We start from the raw sequence: 23,695 nt of genomic DNA, 5'->3' as shown, positions 1-23,695 counted from the left end.
GGCTCGCCGTAGTCTGAAGGTGGAAGAAGATTTTCTGGGGTGCGTCCGCCTTCAAAACAGCCAGTCGTCGATGTAGGGGAAGACTGAGACCCCTAACCTGCGCAGATGAGCTGTAACCACTGCCATCACTTTAGTGACCACCTGAGGGGGTGCTGGTAAGGCTGAAGGGGAGAACAGTAAACTGGATGTGGAAATAAGCCAGTGCTACCATCCAGTCTAAGGCAGACAGAACCCGAGCCAGGGTGAGCATTTTAAATTTCTCCTTCTTGAGGAAGTAGCTGAGGTCCCGAAGGTCTAGGATAGGACGTAAGCCCTTGTCCTTTTTCGGCACCAAAAAGTAGCGGGAATAACAACCACAACCTACTTCTAGCACAGGGACCTTCTCTATGGCTCCCTTGGCCAAGAGAGCCGCAACTTCCTGGCAGAGACGTGCCAAATGATCATCCGGAAGTTGGCTGATTGGAGGCATGGCTGGAGATTCAAAGGGGAGGGAATAGCCCTTTCGACCTATCTGCAAAACCCACCTGTCCGTAGTGATGGATTCCCAGTGGGGCAGGTGATGGAGAATCCTGCCACCAACTGGATAGGAGTGAGGGGACAGAGTAGGAGGGTTTGGAGGCTGCAGTGGGGGCAGGGGTGGACTGGGCAGACCTCTGGTTCCCTGTCACCCGCCCACATGGGATTCGCATTCCCAACCAAGCAGCGGTTAAATAGCATGGGTGGCACAGTGGCTGGATTGGGGACACAACAGGGAGCCCCTTGCGTGGCCACGAAAGGGGCGAAAGGCAGACTGTTGTGTGTGACGGGCAGCAAAAAGGTCAAGGGACAGAGCTGTAGCCTACAAGCCCTTGAATCTTTCCAAGGCCGAGTCCGCCTTGTCTCCAAAGAGACGGGAGGCATCAAAGGGCATGTCCATAAGAGACTGCTGGACATCCCCTGGATAACCGGAAGTACGCAACCAGGTGTGGAGTCTCAAGGCCACCGTCGTAGCAACTGATTTACCTAGAAAGTCAGCCGTGTCCAGCCCACATCGGATCATGAACTTCGCCGCATCTCTCCCATCGTTGACAGCTTGGGAGAGGATAGCCTCCTCCGGTATCAGCAGGACTTGCGCAACCGTATCCCACAGAGCGTGGGTATAGCTGCCCTAAAAAAAGGCATTCGCTGTTCACAGACCGCAGCGCAAGACTGGAGGAAGAAAACATCTTCTTCCCAAATTGTTCCAGCCTCTTTGATTCCCTATCCAGGGGTGAGGAAGGCAATGCGCCTGAGGAAGAGGAAGCCTGGATTACAAGACTCTCAGGCGTAGGGTGTTGGGACAGGAATTTAGGGTCATTCGGTGCGGGCCGATAGCGGCGTGTGACAGTCCTGTTCACAGGAGCCTCTGTGTTGGGTTTGGACCAAGTACCAAAAGGACATCGGTGAGGGCTTCATTTAATGGCAAAAAGGGCTCAGATTTGGAAGCCCCTGGCTGTAACACCTACGTCAGGAGACTGGACCTGACCTGTACAGTAGGCCATGCGCCTCATTTTTGGGCAGGCCAACTCCAATACGATGCCTTCAAGCCCAAGGGGTTCGGTCGAAAGGCCTTCGAGTTCCGTGACGGCGGCTTCAGCTCCAGCCGACGAGGTCCCCTCCAGATGTGACAAAGTCGACATGGCACTCCCCTCAGAGTGCCATGACCACCGCACACTGCCTGTGGCATAGGTAAGTCACCCCTCTAGCAGGCCTTACAGCCCTAAGGCAGGGTGCACTATACCACAGGTGAGGGCATACGTGCATCAGCACTATGCACCTAGAGTGTCTAAGCAAAATCTTAGACATTGTAAGTGCAGGATAGCCATAAAGAGTATATGGTCTGGGAGTTTGTCAAACACAAACTCCACAGTTCCATAATGGCTACACTGAAATCTGGGAAGTTTGGTATCAAACTTCTCAGCACAATAAATCCACACTGATGCCATTTTGGGATTTATTGTAAAATGCACACAGAGGGCATCTTAGAGAGGGCCCCTGAAAACCAGTCCGACTCCTAGTGTTAGGCTGACCAGTTTCTGCCAGCCTGCCACAACCAGACGAGTTTCTGGCCACATGGGGAGAGTGCCTTTGTCACACTGTGGCCAGGAACAAAGCCTGTACTGGGTGGAGGTGCTTCTCACCTCCCCCTGCAGGAACTGTAACACCTGGTGGTGAGCCTCAAAGGCTCATGCCTTTTGTTACAGCACCCCAGGGCATCCCAGCTAGTGGAGATGCCCGCCCCTCAGGCCAGTGCCCAAACTTTTGGCGGCAAGGCTGGAGGAGATAATGAGAAAAACAAGGAGGAGTCACCCACCAGTCAGGACTGCCCCTAAGGTGCCCTGAGCTGAGGTGACCTCTGCCTTTAGAAATCCTCCATCTTGAGATTGGAGGATTCCCCCAATAAGATTAGGGATGTGGCCCCCTCCACTCAGGGAGGAGGCATAAAGAGGGTGTAGCCAGCCTCCAGGACAGTGGCCATTGGCTACTGCCCTCCTGACCTAAACACCCCCCGAAATCTAGTATTTAGGGGCGACCCTGAACCCTGGAAATCAGATTCCTGCAACCTACAACAAGGACTGCTGACCTGAAAGCCCTGCAGACACGATGGAGAGCCCAACTGGCCTATCTCCAGCCTCAAAGAATCTGCACAGCAACGCATCCAACAGGGACCAGCGACCTCTGAAGCCTCAGAGAACTGCCCTGAACCTGAAGGACCAAGAAACTCCTGAGAACAGCGGCACTTTTCAAAAACAGCAACAACTTTGCAACTTTCAAAGACGTCACTCTTCGTGCGGAAGCGTGAGACTTCACACACTGCACCAGACGCCCCGGCTCGAGTTCTAGAGAACCAACACTGCAGAGAGGACTCCCAGACGACTGTGACCTCGTGAGTAACCTGAGACTACCCCCCTGCACCCCCACAGCAACGCATGCAGAGAGGATCCAGAGGATCCCCAGTGACTGCGACTGCCTGGAACAAAGAACCAGATGCCTGGACCAAACACTGCACCCGCAGCCCCCAGGATCAAAAGGAACCGAACTCCAGTGCAGGAGTGACCATCAGGCGACCCTCTGCTTAGCCCAGTCGGTGGCTGGCCCGAGAAGTCACCCTGTGCCCTGCCTGCACCGCTAGAGTGACCCCCGGGTGCCTCCATGGATTTCTATCGAAAACCCGACGTCTGCTAAGCACACTGCACCCGGCCACCCCTGTGCCACTGAGGGTGGGTTTTGTGTGCCTACTTCGGTCCCCCTCAGTGCTCTACAAACCCCCCCTGGACTGCCCTCCGAAGACGCAGGTACTTACCTGTTGGCAGACTGGAACCGGAGCACCCCTGTTCTCCATAGGCGCCTATGTGTTTTGGGCCCTCCTTTGACCTCTGCACCTGACCGGCCCCGTGTTGCTGGTGTGGTGACTTTGGGGTTGCCTTGAACCCCCCAACGGTGGGCTGCCTATGCCCAGGAAACTGAACTTGTAGGTGCTTTACTTACCTGGGAAACTAACCAGTACTTACCTTCCCCAGGAACTGTTGATTTCTGCACTGTGTCCACGTTTAAAATAGCTTATTGCCATTTTTACCTATACTGTGTATATTACTGCTCTAATTCAAAGTTCCTTACTTACCTGTGTGGAGTACATTGCATTTTATGTATTTACTTCAAATCTTGAATCTTGGGGTTCTAGAATAAATTAAGAAAAGATAGTTGTCTATATAAAAACTATTGGCCTGGAGTTAAGTCTTTGAGTGTATGTTCCTCATTTATTGCCTGTGTGTGTACAACAAATGCTTAATACTACCCTCTGATAAGCCTACTGTTCGACCACACTACCACAAAATAGAACATTAGTATTATCTACTTTTGCCACTATCTAACCTCTATGGGGAACCCTTGGACTCTGTGCACACACTCTCTCACTTTGAGATAGTATATACCGAGCCAACTTCCTACAAAGCGGGACAGAGACTCTCCAGAGAATTATAGACCAATATGCTTAACTGACATCAGCCAAAAGGCTTTTTGCAAACAGGTCTTGGTGAGGTTGCACTCGTGGATTCATGACCATCAGATCCTTGTTAAATGGCAGACTGGATTTCAGAAAGGGGTTAGTACATTGTGTAGGAAGTAATATAATGCACCCCGACTTAGGGCTGGAAGGCCTGCAAGGGGGGTGACTTACATATATTGCATTCAGTGTTAGGGGACACTGCACACATGCTGTGTGCCATTTATTTGTTTTCAGTTTTGGGAGCACCTTGTGATGCAGCCTGCAATAGCAGTCTGCATAAGGTTGGTGCTGGGTCCCTAAGAGTGCCACAAGTTGTGTTACAGCTCTGAGGGGACCTCTTTAGTATCTATGTCCTAGGTGCCAGGGGTACATTTACTAGGGACTTACAGGGGTCTGAAAGGCCTCGTCACTTGGGAATCAAGTGACCGGGTGTCTTGTTTTAGGGAAGGGACACTGGCACTGGGTACCTTGTTAGCAAGAACCCAGTGTACTTCAGTCAAAGTTGAATCTATAACGCAAAAGGTGGGTGTACTGCAACCAGAACCCAGCTCCCTACAGCACCCCTCCCTTGAGAAGCACCCTTTGTCAGAATGATCTGGGGAACAGGGTCCAGGAATGGCCGCCCCATTTAAAGGTTGGCCTTTTTTCACCACTGCAGAGAGCGAAAGGTGCAGCTGTTTACCAACACTAGATCCTCTAAGCGACCCTGTGCCTGAGAGTTGGTGTGATGGACATTCTTGCAATGGGCGCATGTGAAGACGGGAATATGGTACGGTTAGAATGCAAGAAGCCATAATTCCAAAGAGTTTCATAATTGAGCTTACTGTGACTGGGTGATTGGGACGCAAGTGAGAAATCTGTGCTTGAAAATTTTGTACACTTGTCGCATTTTGGTAGGTAATTCCATACTGTGTATTGAGAATGACCCTTAGATAGGACTGAATCTGAAGTGGATTTAGAGTTGACTTTTGAACATTGATGGTGAAGCCTATTTGATGAATTTGGTTTACTGTTGTTTGAGTATGGTGCAAACCTTGTTGGAGATTGTTGGTTTTGATAAGCCAGACGTCTAGGTATACATGAATTTTCTGCCTGTTTAAGTCAGCTGCTACAACTGCAAGGTATTTTCTAAACAGCCTTAGAGATTTTGACTGACAGGGAGCACTTTGAATTGGAAGTGTTGTCCTACCACAAATCTGAGATACTTTCAATGTGCCGGGTGTATGGAAATGTGAAAGTAGGTGTCCTTTAAATCTAGTGCTGATAAAAAGTCACCCTGTTGAAATAATGGGATCACATCTTGAACTATGACCATGTGCAAGTGTTCTGATATGATGTAATAATTAGAGGCCTGAGATCTAGCATAGGTCTTAAGGAGCCATCCTTAGGAGCAATATAGTGAATATACCCCTATTCTCTGATGATATAGAGGAACTGGTTTTATTGCTCCTTCCGCCTGTAATGCCTGTACTTCCTGTCTGAGTAGAGCAAAAATGATCCTGTAAACGTTTGTGAGCGCAAGGAAGAATGTTTGGAGGTGGGTACTTGAGCTCCAGACAATACCCATGTTTGATAATTTCCAACACCCATTGATCTATTGTGATTTTTTGCCAATTTTGAAAAAAGAAATTGAAAGCGTCGTCCTACAGGTGTTTGGTAATCAGAGGAGAGGTGGAGTGAGTAACTGCTTGGTGGCAGTGGAAGATGTTCGAGGGGAGGGTGTTGTCCCCTACCTCTGTAGTTATTTCCCAAATAGCCTTTGTAAAATCCTCTTTGGAAGGATGTGTGGGGTTGACCTTTACTGTATGATAGTGAGGTTTTAGATGTGGAAGGCTTGGAGGTCGTTTTAATCGGAGGCCTGCAAAAAGTACCGCAGGAGGCAGGGAGTTGGAGTGCCCCCATGGATTTTGACACTTTGTTGTCCTTCTTAATTTTCTCTAATGCCTGATCTACTTGTGGGCTGAAAAGGTGTTCTTTATCAATAGGTACATTAAAGATTGCCAAATGTACCTCCTGCTTAAAACCTGAAATGCCCAGCCATGCATGTTGACGTAAAAGGACACTGGTATTTATTACGCTGTGTCAGCTGAGTCTAAAGCACAGCAGATGGAATTGCTGGATATTGATTGACCCTCAGTCAAAGTTTCCTGACCTCTTTTCCTATGCTTCGCTGGGAAGTACTGGAGAAGTTCCTCCATTTCGTCCCAGTGGGCACAAATGTATCTGGCAAGTAGACCTTGAGTATTGGCAATACGCCAGTGATTGGCTGCCTGAGCAGCAACATGCTTGCCAGAAGCCTCAATGAGCTTACTCTCCTTATCACGAGGCAGTGCATCAGGAGCAGCTTGTGAATTAACTCTTTCCCTGGCATTAGATACTACTATGGAGTCAGGAGGTATGTGACGTTTAATCCCCAACTGGGTCATAGGGGGAGATCTTATATTTTTTTCTCTACCCGCAGAGTGACGATGCGTGCTCTAGCAGGGTGTTGAAAATATCGTCTGCATGCCTCAACATAGTTTTAATTATGGGCAGAAATTGACTGGACTAATGCGAAGTGGTAAGTGTTTTAAAAAACTGAATATCATTTTAATGGGTCTTTGTGAATAGGCACCTGATGATATGTGGCTGTCCTCCTAATAAATTCTTTGAAAATAAGTTGTATCGTCCAGTGGGAATGGTTCAGCTGGATGGACCTCTTTCTTGGTGTTAAGACCAAGGGTCTGTCTCTGAGTGTAGAGGCACATTGTTATCCCCGTGTCATGAAATGACTGAGGTTAGCCCTGGGGGAGATGTCTAGTTGGGGGGGGGGGGGGAAACCTTGAGATGGTGGAGGCGTAGGAGTATTTGGTGGTGGAGATGTAGGTAGAGGTTGGTGGATCTCAGCCAAGTCTTTCTCTCTTCTCTTTTGTTTGACTGGAAGCATAGGTGTTTCCAAACCATCTTCAAAAGAAGGTTGTCGCTTTGTAGGAGTAGCAACAACAGCTTTGACCAGCACTCACCCTGTTTGTGGCTGAATATGCAGTTGTGACTGCTTGGCATGGAGCCATTGCTTCATACTCTGTAGTATGAGCTCAGGGGATGTTGTCGACTCAGAGGCTACTGAGCTAGTGAGTTTTTTTCCTGTGCAGAAAATTAGGGAAAACAGAATCCTCCATCTTGGTTTGGAGGACCGGGACCAATAGGGATAGGACTGTGACCCCCTCCCCTAAGGTAGTGGGCACAAAGAGGGTGTAGCTACCCTCAGGGACAGTAGCCATTGGCTACTGCCCCCTGACCCTAACATGCCCCTAAATCTAGGATTTAAGGGCCTTCCTGAATGCAGCTCACAAGATTCCTGGCGACATACAAAGGAGGACTGCTAAGCTGAAACCCCAGCAGAGAAGGAAGACAACAACTGCTTTGGCTCCCAACCCTACCTGCCGGTCTACTGCTTCAAAGAACCTGCAGAAAGAACGACACATCCAGCAGGCCCAGCGACCTCTGCCAACTCTGGAGGACTGCCCTGCACCCAAAAGAACCAAGAACTCCAGAGGACAGCGGATCTGTCCCAAAGAAACTCTCAACCAAGGACTCCCACCTCAATCCGGATGCGTGAGTCCTGATCCCTGTGCACCAGATGCCCACGACCCATGTCCAGGTTGTCGACCCAGCAAGAAAGGATCCCCAGACGATTGGGAACAAGAGCCCACCCTGGGTTGACCCCTCCAAGCCCTCACGACGAAGCCTGCAGAGAGAATTCAGAGGACCCCCCTGACCGCGAGCTCTGGACGAAGATATCAGACGCCTCAAGGACACACTGCACCCACAGCCCCCAGGCCTTGGAGAACCTGACACCTGGTGCAGCATCGATCAAGTAGGCGGCCCCCTGCCCAGTGGTGAGCACTCCCCTGCCCTGTCTGACCCCCCCCAAAGACCTCGCCTGCAGCCGCTAAGTGACCCCTGGGGTCCCCCCCCGTAGCCTGCATTGGAAACCAGACGGCCTTTCGCACCCAGCCACCCCTTTGCCGCTGAGGGTGTGTTTGGTGCCTACTTGTGGCCCCTCCAGTGCTCTTCTAAACCCCCCTGGTCTGCCCTATGAGTCGCGGGTACTTACCTGCTGGCTGACCAGATTCAGAGTACCCCCTGTCTCCATAGGAGCCAATGTTAATTTGGTTCCTCTTTGACCTCTGCACCCGACCAGCCCGTGTTGCTAGTGGTGGGTATTTGGGGTTAACTCAAACCCCCAACACCGGACTACCTAAAACCCGGAGATAAGAACTGTAAGTCGAATACTTACCTGTAAAACTGTTCAATCTTTTCTTCCCCCAGGAACTGTTGAAAATCGTAGTGTCGACTTTTTAAATAGCTTTTTGCCATTTTAAAGAAGACTGTATACATTGTTGATTTCATTCAAAGTTCAAAGTATACCTATGCAAAGTACCTTTCATTTTATGTACCTACCTGCAAACAATCTTGTGGTTGGAGACAAAAGGAGGAGTCACTCGGTCCTGTGACTCGAAAGACTTCTTCGAAGAAAAACAACTTGTAACACTCCGGCCCAACACCAGATGGCGAGCTATTGCAGAACATGCGTATCTACAGCGACAGATGCCATCGAACATAAATTAACAAAATATATTTTTCTATATGAAAACCTATTGGTCTGGAGTTCAGTCACTGAGTGAGTGTTCCTTCTATTGCTTGTGTGTGTACAACAAATGTTTAACCCTACCCTCTGATAAGCCTAACTGCTGGACCACACTACCACAAATAGAGCATTAGTATTATCTATTATTTCCTATGTCAAGACTCTGTGCACACTATCATTTTGATATAGTATATACAGAGCCAGCTTCCTACAGTGCACCAATCTCTTGTAAAGCTTACTGGAAATTGCACCTATGAAAAGTTGTTCATCTATATCAGTGAAGACCCCATGCCTATCTAAGCTTATTTTTCTACTCTCAATGCACAACAACCTTTATTTGAAGGTAACCTAAGCTAATTTGATGGAGAGAACATAGCCTGGAGAAACAGTTATATTTGTTGATAGCTTGTTATAACATGGTAAATGATGAAACATTCCTAATGAGTATGGGGATTGCCAAAACTGGCAGAGTTGAATAGGTGAGTTATTGGTAAACGGTTCTATAACTCAGTAGTAGCACGCAGACTGATGCATAAACATTCCACAATGTAAAAGTTTACAGTTTATGCAGCACAGAACATGAAGCTATGAAAAGTGGTCTACTTTAGTGGCCAATATTCCCAAAGGCTAGGCTTAGATATTTCACACACAAGACACATTTTTACTGGAATCAACTTGTTGTGTCCTGAGAACTCACTACAGCAAATTAACAACAATCCTTTCCATTCGACCTCTACAACCCTTAAAATCTAGGTGTACTCCTTACCCCTGCCGTGCCTCCTGTTTTATCTTCTCCCTCACTCTCCTCATCTTCTGTCTCAGCTGGAGCTGCATTGGGTTTAGGACTGCCTCCTCCAAGCAGAGAGGTAATTGCTTTGTTACGAATATCTGTACTTGCAGATACCTCGCCTTCCTCTTCCTCTTCATCCGGATCCAGATGTTCCATAAGTAGTTTGAACTATCAATGAGAAAATAAACACAATGCTTACAAGCTTACAATACAGCCATTTAGATTGATTCCAATAAGATCAATGAAATTAAAAGGGAAAAACAACATTTAATTGGCATAATCAATGTCCTAATAAGAAATCAGACATGATATTTAAATAAGATACACCTGGTAAATGAAAGTTCTGGTCAGACAGATACTACATGACCTGAGATGGTAAGGAGAGAAAGGTTGGTGGAGTAGATGATGGCACAAACCAACAGCAAAAGGAATTAAGCGGTCAGTGGTGACGGATTACGGGGAGATTTTTAATTGTATAGTGGGAGGATACTTTTAGGGCCATGGTAAGGGCATTTGTGGATTTGGGACGGGGACTAGGATGTGCAGGATTATAGAGCATGGGCAATGGTGACCTGGATGCAAATGTTGCATTACTAGTATGGTGTGGAGGGATTTCGAATGTCATGCACAACAAGGTGAGAAAGCTTAACAGTGCCATGTTTTTTTGCTGGTTGCCAAACTGACTGGTGGTGGTAGTAGTGAGAGGTTTGATGAAGTGGAAGATTGTTGCTAGGTGAAGAGGTGATAGAAACGTTGAGGAGGGCAGACTAGCAAGGAGTGATGACATTTTCTTCGAACTGGGCATTTATTAAATACTTGGCTTACTCACAGGAGGTGCCTCTCTCCAAAGTCCACTAAAGAGACTGAAGGAGGTAGCTAATACTGTGTAGACATTGAAGGGCCGGTCCTCATTTGGACCTCCCCTTTTACTAGGAGCTTCCTGTCGGAGACATTGACAGTAAGGACTTAGCAGACGTCTTGAGATAAAATAAAAAGAGTTTGGTGGAGAATGAAGTAGAAATCAGTGTTTCCAGGGATGAAGAGCTACAAATGTGCTGTGACCATGAAGTTTGAGTTTGATTTCTTTAGACATTGCTGCCATGTGTGGACCATAGGGTGGACAGTAGTGCGAGGTGGATGTCAAAGGCAGTGCAAAGATCACAGAGAATGTTGATGCATGACAGACAGTTCTGTAGTCGTGGAGAAAGACTGAAACATAGGTGAAAGTCAACAAAATCACAATTCAAGTAGGTTGCATGTTTTTAGCTGGTTAAAATCTAATAGATTCAGAGTTTGGAGACAAATTGGATTCTTGAAGAACAGCTTAATTTTAATTTGACCTGGCTGCTATTTTGAATAGGTCTGTGCCAGAAAATAACGGTTAAACAAGTTGAGAAAATATGTTGTGAATAGTACAGGATGATTACAGCCTGTGGCATGGAGGGTCTGGGAGTGAATAGGTGAAGGGAAACTATGTAGACTCAAAGTCCAAAGAAGGGGTCATGTCAGCTGATGATGCTTGACCCATAAATCCCTTGAGAGAAGGATGCACAGATAAGAACTTTGAATCTGAAGGCATGGGACTATGAAGCCATGCCATTTGTCTAAACAACCACACCAGGGAAGAGTTTCGCTTAAGTCCCTACACTTTCTTGTCATGAGCAGGAGCAGCTTTAGGGCAGCCAAAGTCAGCTGCAGGATTTTCGTGGCAATGTTGAATTTGGATTCAGCAAGACTGTAAGGTCAATTCCATCACCTCTGCTGCTTTCTGTACCTAATGTAAAAGAATACACTTTTTCTGAAGGAGGGCCAAAAAAGTAAAGAATGTTTCCTTCCGGAGATGTGCCAACAGCACTAGCATTTTGCAAGCTTAGTACAAGACCAGCACCTGTGTAATAAAGTGGAAGAAGGTAGTCAGCCTAGCTAGTCATCTTCTGTACACACATAATTACTGTTGGGCATGCTAAAGGCATCAGAGTCTAAGCCATAGTTCTCCCATCACCCAGCATTTCTCTTTTCTCCATGGAGAGACTTTGCCAGGTGCTAGTCCTTAAAGGATACACAAACGTTTTCTCATACCACTAATATCTGCAGACTTTGAGGACAGCACTTGTTGAGGGCAGCACATGTGACTATGTCATGACTGGCACCAGAAACAAACAAGGCTGCACTTTAATAGGCAAAGACAACTTATAAACACTGCAGCAACAGACTCTGGAGAGACAGTTTGGAGGAGTCTAGGTCAGAGCCCTCAGAATCTTTGAACCATCAGGATCATGCCCACTCCTCGGGACTGGCCTTGAGGGTTCTGGGACAGGCCAGATGCTATCCAGCATGGCCTATTGAAAGGCCTTAACCTCGGAAGGGCTGGGTGATGGAGCCGGAACTCTGTTTTAAGTTTTCTGAAAACCAGCCTTGGCTCCAAAGAGGGCTAGGACGAAACCACTGTTTGAGAGTAGAGCCACCAAGACAGGAGCCCTTAGGGGATCACTTCCTGTCAGGAGACTTGCCTGAAGAAGTGGGGAGAGGGACTTTTTAAAATTATTCTAGTGGGTCATTAGGCCTTCAATGTTTAGGAGGTGCAGAAGGGTTGTGGTCGGGCCCCAAAAACTATAGTCGTCACAGTTTGAACAGCGAAACCTTAGAAGGTGACATTTGAACATGTCACTGTCATAACTGCAGAGGAATTAATTTAGTAGACACTGCAAAAGAGTTTGGTACCACATCGGTAGGATGTGGAAAAATGGCAACTGACAATAGCGCCATATCCTGTCTTATATCATCATCAAGGAAAAAGCCCCTACTGCAGTCCCATGCAGGGAGCTACTGGAGGCAGAAAGTTTTTAGGATACAATCTGGCACTTGCAGGATATTCATAAGGTGAGCAAGCTGCAGGAAAACTATCCATACGAATTAGCACCTTGTATTGTTTTATTTTACTATGCTTGCATGTCTATATGTTGCTACGTTCAATATATTTTATCTTTTGAATGTCTGCATTTTAATGTGTGTGCTTATGTCGGGGCTAAGAAGGTAGTTTTCCTACTATGGGATGCTCTTGAGAAATTTAGTGCGAAGTCTGAATTATGTCTTAAGACACCAGTAGAATACTACAAGGCTTAGCAACCTTTCGACATTAACTGTGGGAATATTTTGTACGGAACAAATATTGGAATTCTCTCCTCAAAATGATGAGCCATCTTTGGAGGCGACAACACCTTTTATCAATGAGGTATCCATTCTATCAATTTTTATTAGAAGGACAAGTTACTTACCTTCGGTAAAGCCTTTACTGGTAGAAACTATATCTAGCTGCGGACTCCTTACTGTTGAATTCTCCCCAGGCGTCAGACTCGATCCAGAGATTTTTCTCGAGCAGTACCCATGCCCACCATTAGGTGGCATCAATAGGCTCCGCGTCTGTCAGTGTTGTGTGTGGCAGATATGATGTCAAGGGTCCTATGTAGGCACCACCCCCACAAGCTAACGTGAGTTTCTTTTCACAACTTTCCATGCCAGAAGCGCAGAACCTTGAAGAACCACCACTGGTGCGTCAAAACTCGAGCCCTGAAATGGAGTTCCTGTCCCTAGAAATCAGTTCGTAGAGCGGGGAGGATGGGTGGGTTGGTAAGGAATCTGCAACTAGATATTGTCTCTACCAGATAAGGTGTTACCGAAGGTAAGTAACTTGTCCATCTGATAGAGACATCTAGTTGCAGATTACTTACCTTAGAATAGATACCAAAGCAATACCATCCCTGGAGGTGGGTCTCTGAACTAAGATCACACTAGAAAGTCCTGCATGACCAAATGGACAAAGTGCCTGTCCCTATGGACCTGACTGTCCAGGCAGTAGTGTTTGGTGAACGTGTGCAGAGATTCCCTTGTTGCCGCCTGATAGATGTCAAGGACTTAAACACCACATGCTAACGCATTAGTCACAGCTTCAGCTCTGGTACATTGAGCATGCAAGCCCTCAGGGGGTTGCTTCTTAGCCAGCGTGTAGCACATTTTAATGCGGAGTCTGACCCATCTGGAGATGGTTCTCTTCTGCACCATCAACCTTTCTTCGTACCCACACAACCAATAAAGAGCTGATCATCCACCCGGAACTTTTTGGTACGATGCAGATTGAACACCAATGCTATTTTTTGGGTCCAGGAGGTGGAGTCTCTCCTCTTCCACAGAAGGATGTGGGAGGTGCGTAAAGTGTAGGCAAGGTGATGGATTGGCCTACATGGAAGGAATAGTTTAACTGTAACTACAATTCTCTCATAGGGAAATCTCCATTGAAGCCATAAGCATTTCAACAGTTCTGCCCACATGCGGGTATCCCAGAGCACTTCTTTATATAATATTCTTAAGTGCAGAAGTTGGCCTTACTTCAGGAAGGCCTGTAGAAACACTCAAACAAAAATAACATAACATGCAGCCTAGGCACTTAGGCTACAGTGGTGCAATTCATCAGAATGTACTTAGAAAAGGGTCACAATACCCATATTAATGCATAATTTGAGGTAAATGTTTTACACAAGACCTCAAATATCCTTCACAAATCCTTTTCTGTAAAAGTAACAGATGGAGAATATGAGAACAGTGTAGCCCCCCCATAGGCTGCTATTATGCAAGTCTAAAACAGTGACTCTGCCTTTAAGGATGCAGAGACCACCAGTATCCCGTCAGGCTCAGCAAGTGCAAGTTGCTTCAGTTCTTTTTGATGATAGTTACCGGTAAGTGCAATACTTTCCTCTGCTATGTCCGCTGGGGAGGATGGAGAGCTGCTTATGACTTCAATGGAGATTCCCCTACAAAAGAACTGGAGGTACAGCTAACAACTCCTCTTGTAGAGGATCTCCATTAAGTCATAAGTATTTGAATAGAATAGCAAGCCCATCCCCATAATCGCAGTGGAAAGAACAGAGGAGAGAAGATCAGACTAGGTAAATACATTTCTGAGGGAGGTTTGTCCTACTTGAGCATCTGCTTCAGCGTTCTAGTAAAAAAGGTAGTGTTTGGTGAATGTGTGAACAGATCTCCGTGTTGCCACGTTACACATTTCGGCAGTAGGGACACTTCATTAAAGCAACTGTAGATGCTTTGCCCCTTGTAGAATGTGCCTTAGATCTTTCCAACAAAGGCTTGTTGGCCTTTTGGTAACACAAATATGCAGGACAATATCCAGTGGGAGATGGTTTGTTTGGAAGTTGCCAAACCTGTATGGACTGGCCCATAATTAACAAAAAGTGGGCCCAATCTGCGCAGGTCGCACATCTTGTCCAGATAAAACTTCAAGACCCTCCTTACATTTAGGGAAATAAGGGTGATTGCTGCAGGAGTATAAGGATTCCGAAAAAAGTCTGACAAAGAAATTGTTTGATTAGCATGAAAATCTGAAATAGCTTTGGGAAAAAAAATTGGATGGGTTCTGAGAACTACCTTATTAGAGTGGAAAACATTATAAGGCTTGTTAGCACATAATGCTTGGATTTCGCTAACCCTACAAGCTGATCTAATCGCTAGGAGAAAAGCTGCTTTCCAAGAGAGATGCTGTAGAGATGCTATATGAATAGGTTCAAACTGATCTTGCAATAAATGTGAAAGGACTATGCTAAGCTCCCAGGGAGCTGAAGGACACCTCATGGGAGGGAAGACCTTTTTAACCCCTCAAGAAAATCTTTAATTACTGGGATTTTGAAAAAAAAGATGTTTGTGAAGGACATTTTCTGTAGGCAGTAAGAGCCGCCAAATGAACCTTTATGGAAGAGAATTGTAAGCCAGGTTTTTCCAAATAGTGGTGGTAGGCAAGGGTGGATTCTTCCTGGCAAGATGTAGGGTCAAAGTCCTTGGAGAAACATCAAATGGAGAATATCTTTCACTTGAAGGTATAGGCTATAAGGGTTGATGGCCGTTTAGTCTTTTTAAGAATGTCCATGCAGTCTTGCGGCAGGTTCAGGTGTCCATACTGGGCTAGCTCAGGAGCCATGCTACCAAATTCAAAGAGAAGAGATTGGGGTGAACCATCTGAACTTTGTTAGTAGGTCTAGACTGGCAGCTTGAGATGTGGACGTTGTGTCCGATGAAGGCAGTCCGTGAACCACCATTGACATGGCCACTCTGGGGCTATCAGGATGAGTCTGGCTCTTGAGTGGGACAGCTTCAAAAGGACTGCCAGAATAAGAGGGATTGGAGGAAAGACGTAAAGAAATTTGCCTGACCAGTCAATCCATACAGCATTCCCCAGGGTCTCTGGTTGGAAGTACCTTGAGGCAAAGTCTTGGCATTCCTTGTTTTCTGTGGTGGCGAACAAGTAGATGTTCAGAGAGCCCACCAGCCTAAAGATGTTTTGCAAGACATCATCGTGAAGGACCCATACCTGGTATTCTTGCAGGGCCCTTCTGAGGGTGCCTGCCTGCACATTTTACACACCTGGTAGGTGAGTTGCCACAAGCAACAGGTTTCTGGCGATGAGACATCTCCAAATTGATTGGGCTGAGTGGGACAAAGGTCTTGATCTCATTTCCCCCTCTTGAACGACAGGCACAACGCTTTGAGCGCTAAGTGGACTGCCCTGAACTCGAGGAGGTTGATATGTCATGCCATTTCCTTCGGAGACCATTTGCCTTGTATTTGGAGATAATCCATGTGGGCTCCCCACCCCAGTAACGATGCATTTGTTACTATGGTATGAGAAAAAGCCTGTTGGTGGAAAGGCACCCCATGAAGAAAGTTGGTCGTGGGGGGCACCACCACCTCAGAGACTGCTTCCCAGTTGCCTGTCCCTAGATCCCACTGGTCCTTGAGACATTACGCAAGGGGATGCATTTGAAGGCGTGCATTTGGAGTGAGGAAGATACATAAAGCCATGGAGCCAAAAAGGGAGGACACTGACCTCACTGTGGGATAAAAGGCTTTCATTAAAGTGACATTTCCGACAGATCGATGAAACAGGATTGGAGATTGACTTTTAGTGGCTGATGTGTAGACCCAATCGTTGAGGGACTTTGCAAGTCCAGTTGGAATGTCGCTGGGCTTCTTGTGACGTTGACGCTTTGATTAGCCAAATGTCTAGATAAGGATAGCCAAGGATTCAGTGCCTCCTGAGATGTGCAGCCACTACAGCCATGCACTTGGAGAAGGTTCTAGGAGCTGACTTGAGGCCAAATTGAAGGACCTAGTATTGATAGTGATCCAGCCCTGTAGGAAGCTGGCTCTCTATACATGCACTAAAAAGAAGCACACTGTGCAGGGAGTCCAGTGGATACCAAATTGGTTTGAAGAGACAAAAGTAGATTGGGCTAATGCTCTATTTTGTGGTAGTGTGGAGAAGCAGTTAGGCCTATCAGAGGGTAGTGCTCAGCATTTGTTGTACTCGCAGAGGCAATAAACAAGACACACAGACTAAAAGTTCTTCAATGTTAACCCATCGAGGAAACCATTCTTCAGCAAACACAGTTAACGACGACTTACAATGCCAATCTCAGAGAGGTAAGGTAAGTACTGGGAACTGATCAGAACAGCAGGTCACTCCGGGCAGTACTGGGGTGGCCAGGTGCAGGGGTGTAGTAAGGCTTCGGGGTCCCAACTGTTTTCAATGGGAATTGGTCCTAAAAAAAAAAAAAACAGGTTCTGGCTAGGAAGCCAGTCACGGACAACAAACAGGTAGGTTGTAGACGTGGGGTGCTTGGGGACGTAGGTGCACCTTTGGTCGTTTTCTCAAGGGCCCAGGGGTGACAGATGCAGGGGTGTTCTTAGGCACCTGGTCTCTCCGTCTAGGGGCACTCCTGGTGAGGGGGTCATGTGTGTTGAGGCAGGTGTTGTTGAGAGGTCCAGCAGGGGTAAAACCATGGTGGACTCAAACTCAGGGGAGCTGGGGGGCGTTGTTGGCCCTGGTGATCCACCTCAGATTGGGTTGTGGGCGCGGGTGCATTGGTTGCTGGAGGTGTCAGTTTTTTTTTTCTCACCACAAGGCCATGGGAGAGGGGGCCTTGGTGCAGAACCTATAGGAAGCAAGGGGGTGATCAAGAGGGGTGAAACCCGGATGGACGCAGACTCAGGAGAGTTGGGGAACCTTGCTGGCACTGTTAGTTTGCTTCACCTCAGGTCGTTGGCATCGTGAGCAGAGGTCACTTCGAATGTCAGGTTCTTTCTGTTCGGGAGGCTGCAGAGTGCTTTGAGACCTTGTTGCAGAGCAGATCTGTTGCTCATGGGAGTCTTGAGTCCTTTCAGAAGGCAGGCAGCCCTCCTGGGTTTTTAAAGGCTCCTTCATCCTCTGTCTGTTTAGAAGAACGGTGGTCTATCGATCCAGAAAAGAGATGTTAAGGTCGGTTCATTTGACCTGCTAAAGAGGTTACAGCCCAGTGTCAGAGTAATTCCAGCTTATCACTGTGGCATGGTATGCACTGGTTGTCATATACCATGATTTTGAGGTGTTTCATTCATGTAGCCTGTTGTGGGTGCTTCCTATTGTATTTCTTTGGTCTGGATGATGACCTGCTGGTAACTGATTTAACATTAGGGTCGAAACGTCAACAATAATGGAATGAGGACTGTAGCTAAAAAAAAATATGTTAATTTAAGAAATGCAAACAATGGATGCTGCATTATATGAACACTTAATTATCAGCCACAGCTTTACGTGTACATATTTGTAAATAATCACTGATGCACTTTTTCACCTGTTCACTTTTGCACTGTGCAGTCACCTTGTAGGAGCACCTTATTTTACGAATGTTATATTTACCTTGGACAATATAAGTGGAGTCTTTACCCTGGTCCGGGGGGTTATAGGGTTGCCCCTTATTGATTTACATACAGTCTTCTTCTTGGTCAGAGTCCGTCGAGGTCAGCAGCAGGTCGGTGGGGCTGGTAGAAAGTCAGCTGCTTCTTCTTTTCCTCTTCTACAGGAGCGCCTTCTATGTCCTTTTTTTCATAGGATGTCAGGATCTGAGTTCTAGGGTTCAGGGGTGCCAGCTAAAAACTCAATTTAGGGGCATTACAGGGAGTGCTAAGTGGTAGCCAATGGGCTGACCACCTTTAGGGTGACTGCACCCTTTTTATGACCTTCCGCTGGGAAATGGTCATTACCTTAACCCTAGTGGCCTAATTCCTTCCAAACAAAGACAAAGGAATTTAAAACGTGGGTGTCCACTTCAGCTAGTCCACCATAGGGGTGGGACTGGAATGAAGTGGGCACACCTCCTAATCTGCACAATTTTCCCGTCTGATCGGCTACCAAAAGCGGTGTCAGGATAGGGGTTGGTGGGGTGGGTTTATGTTGTGGAGAAACCCGAGTCGCATTACAAAGGCGGCTAGGCCTTTGAAGCTCCCTGCCCTGGAATGTCCAACCTGCCTGGGTGTGGTGCTAACACCCTAACCCAGTGCAGGCTTGTTTCTCTGGCCCTTAAGAGTGCTGGCTATCACCTTGGGGGGGAAGGGGGGGGGGGGGGGGCAGAAACGTGTTGGCTGAACTGGTCAGGACCAGTCAGCCAACACACTGGTAGCTGGTACGTTTTCAGGGGGCACTTCCAAGGTGTCCTCTGAGCGGTTATTATTAAGTCCCTCATTTGCATCAGTGAGGGTTTGTTAATCTGAGATGTTTGATACCAAACATCCCTATAGAGAAGTCATCATGTAGTTGGGAAACTCAGTGACCAGTGTCCAGCACATGCATTTAAAATGGATTCCCCTAAGTCTGACAATTTGCAGAGACACAGCAGGGGCATATCTGCTCATGCAGATATGCCCCCACATGTAATATAATGCACCCTGCTTTAGGGCTGTAAGGCCTGCTAGAGGGGTGACTTGCATATAAGGCATGCAGTGTTTAGGGGACATGGCACACAGGCTGCACCTGCCTTGTGCTAGGTGAGGTGTCCCTTAGGGTAAAAAGAACAGATGGACGGAATGCTGAACAATGCAAACATTCACTCCCAGTCACAAAGATCTGGGTTTAATCAATCGTTTTTTTGCTCACCACGCCAACCCAGTTTTTACCAGCCATATGCAAATCAGTCTTGATCCTGCTCCTCATAGGAACAGTCCAGCCCGAACAGCCAAGCCAAGTCCTCCCTGGACCAGAAACAAGCATCCTAGGACCGGTTTTCAGGGTATCACCCTTCATCAGCTAGGCTAGCTTGAATCCAGTGGTGCAGTGAGCACGGAACCCATGTCTGGGCATACCCTTCCCACTTGGAACAACAAATGCAAAAAGAACAGATGATGGATGGAATGTTGAACAATGCAAACATTAACTCCCATTCACAAAGATGTGTGTTTAATCCATCGTTTTCTTTGCTCGGCTAGCCTCCCCAGTGGGGTCCCATAGGGTGGCACAATTCATGCTGAAGCCCTTAGGGACACTCCTTAGTACCCCAAGCCGTAGGTACCTGGGGTACCATTTACAAGGGACTTGCAGTGAGTGCTAAAGGTTTTGCCAATTGGGAAAAGACTGCAGTTTTGGGAGAAAGAGATCTGGCACTGGGGACCCAGTTGGCAGGATCCCACTGCTCTTTCAGTCAGATTTACACCAGAAACCAGGTAAAAAGTAGCGGGTGACCATGACAAAAGAGGCACTTTCCCACACCTTGTATTTAAGCGATCATGGTGTTTGTGTTTTGACAGTGGCAGGGGTCAGACCCTTGTGTTCTGCTATATTAGGAAGTCTAAGAACTAAAGGAAGAATAGGATTCCGAGTTGCCCTTGTCTGTGATGTTTCCAGAATCATCAATACTGTTGACTGAGAAGCTCTAGCTTGATAATCAATTTGGCAGCTACCTTGGCTAGAACCTCTTGAAAGGTAGAAATGTGATCAACCAGAGATTCAGATGGTGATGCTGGTGTGTAGAAGGTAGAGCCATTTGAGACTGAGGATGGTGACCTGGTATCTTGATGGAGATCTAACATATTTCTTTTTACAGGGGTTAAATGAGAGGAAACTAATGATCCCCAAGGAGATGGATGAGGTGGTTTTCCTTTCTTCAGTGGAGAAATAGAAGTATGTCTTGTCACCATTTTAGGTGATGCAGCAGTTTAAGGGTTCCTGAAGTGGATCAAAAGGCGTAATTCGTTTTACTGAGTTCAAGAGCGGTAGATGAGGCTCTGTGGTAAGGTGTTGTGATGGAGGAGGCTTGGACAAGGTCTCTATTCTCTTGCTTGGGGTTATTGTTTGAGAAGAGACAGAAAAATTAGATGTATATTACACCTTGTTTCCATTACATTAGTTGTGTAGACCATAGAGGAGATGGTGATAATGCCAAATAAACATTTGACTGGGATGGAGTGCTTATCAATGTTATGAGCTGGAGTTAAACATAATCTCCGATGTTGATGGTGATGTGAGACTTTGTATATCATCTAGTCTTTTCTTCAACAGCGAGTAACTGAACATCAGGCAGGGATCGGTCTTTTACGCAGTTGATAGAGTACTTAGTCATATCAACGTTCTGAGGAAATAGAGTGTATTCATTAGTGTGGTAGGGTTACCTCACTATCTAATAAACTTAACAACCCCTTTAGGATCCTTGGGTTTCGTCTCTCAAACCCTCAACTCAATCCTGTGTAGCTGTGGCACTCAGCAGTAAGGCTTATACAGAGGAATAAGTGTAAAGCATTTAAACAGCACCAAAGCAATTGAAGTAATCGACAACACTCAAGAAATCAGACAACAATTTATAAAAACAGACTATTTTAATAAGAATTTAGACACTAGAACGAAAAAGATCCACTGGAGGGTTCCGGAGATATAGATGTTACAAGCAGTAATAAATTAATGCAATTTCTCTAATCTACAAGCAAGCCTTGGCAAAAAAATATACTAACTGGACACTTAGAAACTTTTTCAAGGAGAACTTAGACAGGCATCAATGCAGTCGGTTAGAAGTACTAGGGGCGCCCAACTCTGGCACGTAGCTAGTCAGGGGGACCAGCAAGGTCCTCAAGAACAGTGGTCTTCACAGGAGGAGCAGTCCTTTAACAGTTCCAGGCACTTTATTCACGTTGCAATGGATTCCTATGGTGTGGTCCTCATGCATGAAATAAAGGATTCCGTAGATGCTCTAAGGATGCGAGGAAGTAGATGGGGTCTTCCTGCAGGGATTCATCAATCGGTGAAAGTAATGAGGGGGTCCTAGCTGCAGGGTCTACATCCCACAAAGTCCTGTTGTCTGTTGTCAAAGAAACAGGGCATTCCTTCCTGAGTCTATAACTTTCCTTCTGAGAGCCTCACCAATTATCCGACAGCACTCCAGGGCTCAGCGAACTTGGGTGTAATGCTGTACGCTGGTTCTTGGTCACCTGAGCTGCACGGCAGTGGTGGTAGAAGCTACCAACCTCGTCCCAGCAGGCTTCTTCATCTGTTGTGTCCCTGTGCTGTGAACAGGTCAGTCAGCTGGCCCTTAAAGTTTTCTAGGCTTGACTAGGCTCGGGAGACGGCTTCTCCTTGAGGAGGACACAGTAGACACAGACCTTCTCTTCGCTAGCCAACCGAGGCAGCAGGTGCAGTCCTCTTCGGTGCAGCATCTTTGTCTGGTCCCTAAGTGCAATAGGACAGTCCTTCAGAGTTGGTCACGATCTGAGGTCTAGGTGCCAGGGGTGCCCCTCTTATGCTTTGAAAATGCTCTGTGGCATTTAGCATCTCGCTATCCAAGGACTCAACATTCTGCCCACTCCCAAGATGGTGAGAGCCCTCTCCTGGTGTACAGACTTCCCTTGCCCACCCTGAGGTGTGGCTACCTTTGGGCTGCACGTTCCTGGGGAAAACGGTTTGACAACTGGTTTCCCCTCTCTGCCTTCCATGCCAGCCTGTCTACCTTAAAAATGAGGCAGCCCTTCCCCCTTGGTGCTAGACATCTGCCATTCAAAGGCAGCTTCACCTTTGAAGTCTGCCTTTTGGAAATAACAACCAAGGGGCTTCCTGCAGTAGGGGGGTCACACCTCCCTGGCCTGCAGTACCTTATTGTTTTCCTTCCTGAGAGCCGTTAGCACGTCTCTCCAAGAAGGCAGAAAGCTGTCTTGTGAAGCAGGCCCCATGTGTGGCCGTGAGGGCACAGGAGTTGTAAAGGCAACAAAGTAGCAGCTTTGCTAAAGCTGCACATGGCAACAAGGTACATTATTTTTGTCTTGAGATACAAGTGGGGCCTAATGTAACTAGTTGTTTCATACCTTGGATTGCCCACTGTGGTCGCACCATTCGGAATTAGCACAGTCGAGGGGCTAGGAGTGCAACCCTGTACTCGCCAATTGGACGATTAAGTCTTTCCACCGTAAAAATGGTTGTTTTGCGTGTTTTACTGTAAGGACATGTCAAGTACATGTCCTGCCACTGTCATATGTTGCACCCTGCCTTTAGGTTCAGTAGGCCTGCAGAGGGGTGACTTGTACACATGTCCAAAGGAAGTGGTGGCTTTGCCATCGCTTTTAATGGCAACGTCAGGCTAGAGGTGCAGTGGTGGACTTGGGGAACTTCCAGGGTGGCTATCAGTGCTGCATGCCCAGGGGTACCCATCTAACTTACATGTCCTGCGTACGAGGGTACCATTCACTAGAGACTTACAGATAAGCTAGTCATTTCCAATCAGGTACAGCCAATTCGACATACACTTTTGGGGTCAGGGCACTGGCACGGAGGTCTGGTTAGCAGGGCTCAATCAGAGTTGAAAACCTAGCAGCATTAGTCCAAAATCTTGGGGGTGACCATACAAAAAAGTTATTTCCTAACAAACATCAATAGTGTGGCAATTGTTGCAGTCAATGTTAACAGCGCATTTGTTGAAGTCTAGTCATGGAGCAGGAATCGGGAAAAAAACAGGGCTTCACTTGACAGACGACTTAAAGACATTGAGTGAAGCTGTAAAAATCACATTTTATTTCAAACGTTACCCAAAATACAGGTGCAAAACCACACCATGTGCTCTTTAGGACCTGCTCACATACGCTAGAAAATAACTGGCTCACTGAAGTACCTGCCGTTAGAGTGCATTATGGATAGCGGATATCCTGAACTCTTATAGAGACTACAGGCTACATCTTTCCTCCGCATTAAAAGCTGCAATGTATGCTTGAACTTCTGTTCAGATTCGTCTTCACTTCTCAGGGAAAAGAAATTGAGCCTCTGATAGGCTGTCAGAGGGTGTGAATCATCATGAATGACGGATAGATACAAACTCAGATTTTTAAGAGAATTGCTCCGGGGTACACAGAGTTGGCACAGAATTATCATAGTGTTTATGACTACCAATGAAAATCCTACAATGCA

General features: G+C 46.8%; 1 protein-coding gene across 17 annotated transcripts in view; it reads right to left on the bottom strand.

The window, feature by feature from the left end:
- NIPBL (NIPBL cohesin loading factor) overlaps positions 1 to 23,695 on the bottom strand; it is a 1,341,000-nt gene that overhangs the window by 17,888 nt on the left and 1,299,417 nt on the right. For all 17 annotated transcript variants that reach the window (XM_069221119.1, XM_069221174.1, XM_069221201.1 and 14 more), the window contains one exon: positions 9,421 to 9,612. In XM_069221119.1, coding sequence (XP_069077220.1) covers positions 9,421 to 9,612 — 192 coding nt within the window. The remainder of the gene's footprint in view (positions 1 to 9,420; positions 9,613 to 23,695) is intronic.

The sequence above is a fragment of the Pleurodeles waltl genome, chromosome 1_1 (genome assembly GCF_031143425.1).
Source record: "Pleurodeles waltl isolate 20211129_DDA chromosome 1_1, aPleWal1.hap1.20221129, whole genome shotgun sequence".
Lineage (NCBI taxonomy): Eukaryota > Metazoa > Chordata > Amphibia > Caudata > Salamandridae > Pleurodeles > Pleurodeles waltl.
The sequence above is the reverse complement of the archived record's forward strand: the minus strand, read 5'-3'. Positions and strand labels throughout refer to the sequence as shown.